The 5,674-nt window shown below is 51.5% G+C and overlaps 1 protein-coding gene across 1 annotated transcript in view; it reads left to right on the plus strand.

The window, feature by feature from the left end:
* Positions 1–5,674, plus strand: part of DPP6 (dipeptidyl peptidase like 6) — a 330,888-nt gene that overhangs the window by 185,903 nt on the left and 139,311 nt on the right. The window contains exons 6-7 of the mRNA XM_015566244.1: positions 3,776–3,828; positions 4,861–5,005. Of these exons, the coding sequence (XP_015421730.1) occupies positions 3,776–3,828; positions 4,861–5,005 (198 nt within the window). The remainder of the gene's footprint in view (positions 1–3,775; positions 3,829–4,860; positions 5,006–5,674) is intronic.

The raw sequence follows: 5,674 nt of genomic DNA on the forward strand, positions 1-5,674 counted from the left end.
CGAGGTGGAGGTGGTGGGGTGGAGGTGGGCAGATGGAGGTGGGCAGGTGGAGATGGCCAGGTGGAGATGGCAGGATGGAGGTGGGCAGATGGAGGTGGCCAGGTGGAGATGAGATGGCCAGGAAGAGATTGTGGGGTGGAGGTGGGCAGATGGAGGTGGCCAGGTGGCGGGGCGGAGGTGGCCAGGTGGAGATGGCAGGGTGGAGATGGTGGGGTGGAGGTGGCCAGGTGGAGGTGGCCAGGTGGAGATGGTGGGGTGGAGGTGGGCAGATGGAGGTGGGCAGGTGGAGATGGCCAGGTGGAGATGGCAGGATGGAGGTGGGCAGATGGAGGTGGCCAGGTGGAGATGGCCAGGAGGAGATTGCAGGGTGGAGGTGGGCAGATGGAGGTGGCCAGGAAGAGATGGACGGTGGAGATGAGATGGCCAGGAGGAGATTGCAGGGTGGAGGTGGGCAGATGGAGGTGGCCAGGTAGAGATGGCCAGGTGGAGATGGCCGGGTTGAGATGGGGATGGTGGTGGCCAGGTGGAGATCTAGTGTATTTGTCTGCAGTTGAGGAGCTGGTCTGTGGGAGTTACCAATACTTGGGCAACAATTACTTAAAACTACAAGAGAGGGTGATTTCAGAGGAAGGAGAGGTGTGTGTGCTGGTGGCCTGGGGAAGGAAAGACCACGAGGGAATAAAAAGTATGGTTCAGTCTGGCCGGTGTGGCTCAGTGGTTGAGCGACAACCTATGAACCAGGAGGTCACGGTTCAATTCTTGGTCAGGGCACATGCCTGGCTTGCGGGCTCAATCCCCAGTAGGGGGCATACAGGAGGCAGCGGATCAATGATTCTCTCTCATCATTGATGTTTCTCTCTCTCTCTCCTTCTCCCTTCTTCTCTGAATCTTTAGAAAATCAATAAAAAATGAGGGACAGGTTAAATATTACTGAATTTTACAGGGAAGGAGAGGGAGTTAAATTTATATATGGCACCAAAGTTTCTAAAGCACATAATTGTTGCCCCTGTGTGTGCCTCGGTGTCAGTGTGAGGCAGAGCTTGTGATGGCAGGAGCCGATAAGGGTGATCCTGCTTAATTCAAAGTGTGTGATATACAGTCAAGATGAGTAGCCAGTTGGAATGTAGACTCTCACGTTCAGAAGACTCATGAGGTTTGAAAGTATACATGAACCAGGAGGTCACGGTTCAATTCTTGGTCAGGGCACATGCCTGGCTTGCGGGCTCAATCCCCAGTAGGGGGCATACAGGAGGCAGCGGATCAATGATTCTCTCTCATCATTGATGTTTCTCTCTCTCTCTCCTTCTCCCTTCTTCTCTGAATATATATATATTTTAAAGTGTGGTTCACTGGAACTGAGGGGAGGAAGGAAGGGAAGCAGAACAGAAGAAGTGAAGCAAATGCATGAACTTACCCCAGGATAAGCCCTGGGCTGGGGCTCTTTCCCCCAGTTACTGAATGCCAATATCAACGGTTTTGCATAATATACTTAAAAACAAATTTGTTGAAATGGTTTTTCCCTCCTGGGACTGGTGTTCTGGGAAACAAGTCTCCCATATTCATTTTTTAAGGGAAATCTGATGGTGTAGGAAGAAACCAATGCAACTCCTATCCATGAATTCTAAGCCTGCCGGCATGCAGGCTTAGAAAAACAACAGTCTCGCCCACTTCCAATCTCAGCACTTGTTTCCCGATCCGAAGTGCTCAGGGCCCATTTAAGGAAAGAAATAGATGCCACAGATGCATAGAGAGCATGGAGGACAGCAAGACTCCCTCCCTCGGAAACGGCTCCTTTCGGGAGCTGGGAGCCAGGAGCCGGGAGCCGGGCCTTTCCATCCTCGGGAGGAGGGTGAGCACCGTGCGAATGGAACCTGGGAACCTGGGCTCTGTAACAGCGGCTTCCTTGCGCCTCTGGTTCCTCCTGTCTGAGGGAGGGACTGAGTGCTATGTTGTTTCCTGTGGGAAATGAGAAGACCATTGTCTACTTCCTGCTTCCCCACATTTTTAAGAGAAGCAGCAGTCATAACTGCCCTTTCACCTCTCAGGGCTCCCATGTGCCCTGCATTTCCTGGATCCTTCCTGTGCGTCCCCACTTGGCCAGCCCAGCACCCCGGGTTGCACTGGTCTCTACCTCTTCACTCGCTCATCTTTCTCTAAACCCTGCCAGTTAGTGGTCCAGTGTTCCAGATATTTTATTCTACTTCATCTTTTATTACATCCACTTAGGCTTTCCTTCTCCCTGCTTGGCAACACAGACAGGGAATTAAAAATGGGTAGTTGGCTCATCTCCTTCTTCCCATTGCCCTGGCGAGGTTATTCTAACAGTAGTGGCTCAGTGCACGGATTTGTGCACATTGAAAGGAAATTAATCAGAAGAAATATTTTAATATCGCTATTTTCCCTTTCTCTATAATAGAAGTGTCAACCAAATTCACGATCGAATATTACAGATTGAAACACACCCGTGCACTTGGCGCCAGGGAGAGTTTTATATGTATCGCGCATGCACAAGTCAACTTAGCCTTTTATATATATAGACTAGAGGCCCAGTGGATGAAATTCGTGCAAGAGTAGGCCTTCCTTCCCCCAGCTGCTGGCACTGGCTTCCCTCTGGTACCCAGGACCCAGGCTTTCCTCACAGCCCCAGCTTCGTCCAGAAGGTCATCTGGTCTAATTAGCATATTATGCTTTTATTATTATAGATGTCTCCCTTTTCTCACTGGTTCCACTCAGAAGATATTCAGTTAGTGTCCTGAAAGAGTGACGCAAAGGGTGGAGTCTCCTCTTTGCTCGGGAATGATGGCACAATTGGAGAATATGTTGATTCTGGGTGAATTAAAGAAATAGGCCTCCAACCAAGAACGAGAACATATATCACCCTGGACAGTGTGGCTCAGTAGTTGAAGTGTTGTCCCATCAATGTTTCTCTCTCTCTCCCTCTCCCTTCCTCTCTCTCTAAAAATCAATTAAACACGTATATTTTTTTAAAAAAGAAGGATAGCACGGTCCCTTACTTTGCATACTTAGGACATCTGTTGGTTTCCTGAATTTTTCAGTCCACAGCCATCACCTTGGACTGACAACGTGAGCACCAAGAGGTCACCCTTGGTCCAGGCAACGTCCAGTGTGTGACAGAGGCAGACCTCAGATCAGCTCTCACTTGGGCTGGACTTAAATTCCTTACAATCCCATGTTCCTGGTCCCCAATTGCAGCCCCTATGACACATGCTTCCCAGGAGACCGCTCAAAAAAAACTTCTCCAACCTGCGGTTGCCACCTCAGAAGTAGTGCAGGGAGAGGGAGGTGAGGTGCAGGCCTGGGCGGTTAAGAGGGCAGCCCAGGTCGGGGGTGCAGGCCTGGGAAACACTGTTTTGGTGGTTTTGTTACCTTTGCTTTGAAAGCTACGCCCCCTCCCCCTGCAATGAGGGACGCTGTGGAGTTTGCCGTAATTTGCAGAAATCTCCCCAAGTATGTGGGTGAGTGTCTCTGGCCGCATTTCCTGCAGCGGGAAACCCTCGCCTCCGATTCCATCACAAACCAGGAGGCCGTGGAGATGGCTGAGCCTCCGCCGCCCGTGAGCCGTGTGCAAGGGATAGAAACAGACTAAACAGGACGCACCCACTAACCCCAAGTCAGCGCAGAGGTGCTGCTCCCCATAGCCCCCGACGGCCTTCTTGGGAGGGCCATGGGTCGCTGTGTTCACAGAGATCTGAAAGCCATCCTGGTCTCAGCCTTGTCTCACTACTTGTTTTGTTCTGTTTCTTGTCCGTTTCAGATACACCGACACTCCTACACTGGATACTATGTCCTGAGCAAAATTCCTCATGGGTAAGACTGTTTTCATTTCCTTGTACTGAGAAGCTGCGGCGCACTGGCTAGGCGCTTAGTTCTTAGGAATTGAGGGCAGAAAACAGGTGTCTTGACTTTTGACCGCAGGGGTGCTGCTACTGCAGGACCTCTGGGACCAGGGACCCACACAGGGTCAGGGTCACTCGAGTCCAGCACCTGCCCCTGGGCAGCTCCCTCCCAGACCAGCTCTGCCAGCCCTGCTCTGTCCCTGTGCTTTGTTGCTTCGCCACCAGCTGCCGGAGGGGGAGAGCGGCCTGGCGGCAGCTGATGGGTATTCTCTCTCACATCCATATCTCTCTCCCTCTCCATTCCTCTCTCTCTAAATCAATAAAAACATATTTGTTTTTAAAAATGCATGATTGGGGACCCAAAGTGTGTGCAGGAAGGAAAGCATGAGAGCAGCGTGGTTTTGAAAGGTTTTCGGGTGGGCGGACAGGGGGCCCATCAGCACAGGAATCCTCATAGGAGCTCACCTCGGAGCCCAGGGGCAGGAAGACCCGTCCAAGTGCTGGGAGCACGTGTGAGCGGGACGCAGGGAAACGGTCGCAGGCCTGGGAAAGCGGGCAGGTGGCTTTTATTGTGTTCATCTCCATTCTGCTCTTCCCTCCTCCTTCTCCTTCTTTCTCCTCCATCCCTGCCCTCTCGTTTCTGCCCACCTTCCTCCCTCGCCCCCTCCCTGCTTCTGAGCGTTTGGGAAGGTGAGGTGCTTGGGAAACGGTCCAGCACCGAACAGGCTGCTGGCCGAGGGGCGTAGGTTCCCGTGAATGTTCCCGAGGAGCCTCCGATTTCCCCGCAGATGTTTGAACAGACAGCTGCCATGCTCATATAGGAGCACGCGCCACAGGGTACACGGCACAGCCTCTGGTCTGCAGCCCGCACGCTGTCTGGCTTGGGCGGAGCATGGGCAAGGCCTTAGGAAACACAGAGAGAAATCACTCCATGGGGACACATGAGAGATACAGGTAGATACGCAGCAAAATGTGATCCTGGTTTCTGTGATTTTTCCTGAAGAAAACTCAAGCCCGAGGAACTGAAGATGACCCGCGACAGTGCAAATAACTTGTCCACGGGCGTCTTCTTCCTAAAGCACACGCCACGTGTCTCCCTGGAGGAGGAGCCATGCTGTTATTTTTCAAGCAGATACACATCCGCAAAGGTCACAGCAGGCAGTGTAATTAAGCGGAGATTTATCTGTCCTGCTGGGAGCAAGAGAATTTATGGGAGCTGATGGCTCTTCCGGGCCCCTTAGATAAATCTGTAAAACTCAGAACTCTACAAGCATTTTACGCTTAACCTGCGGTGCTGATGTTTTACCGCCCCGTCAGGATTTAGGAGAAACAGATTCTGAGAACCTAGCTCAAGTGTTTACCAAACCTTGTCCTGGCCCGTCCCGCAGTGTTTAGAGCAGCGGTTCTCAGCCTGTGGGTCGCCAACCCGTGGGTCGCAACCCCTTTGGGGGTCGAACGACCCTTTCACAGGGGTCGCCTAAGACCATCAGAAAACACATATATACATATTGTTTTTGTGATTAATCACTATGCTTTAATTATGTTCAATTTGTAACAATGAAATTGGGGGTCACCACAACATGAGGAACTGTATTAAAGGGCCGTGGCATTAGGAAGGTTGAGAACCACTGGTTTAGAGTGTGGCCCCCAATACACCAATGTTGGGGGTTCAATCCCCAGCCAGGGAACATACAAGAATCAACCAATGAATGCATGGATGGGTGGAACAAGCAGTCTCTCTCTTCTCCTCCTCCTCCTCCTCCTCTTCTTCCTTCTCCCTCTTCGCTCTCTAAAATCACTACAGAAAATATAGAAGG

The sequence above is a fragment of the Myotis davidii genome, unplaced genomic scaffold, assembly GCF_000327345.1.
Source record: "Myotis davidii unplaced genomic scaffold, ASM32734v1 scaffold762, whole genome shotgun sequence".
In the NCBI taxonomy this organism is placed as follows: domain Eukaryota; kingdom Metazoa; phylum Chordata; class Mammalia; order Chiroptera; family Vespertilionidae; genus Myotis; species Myotis davidii.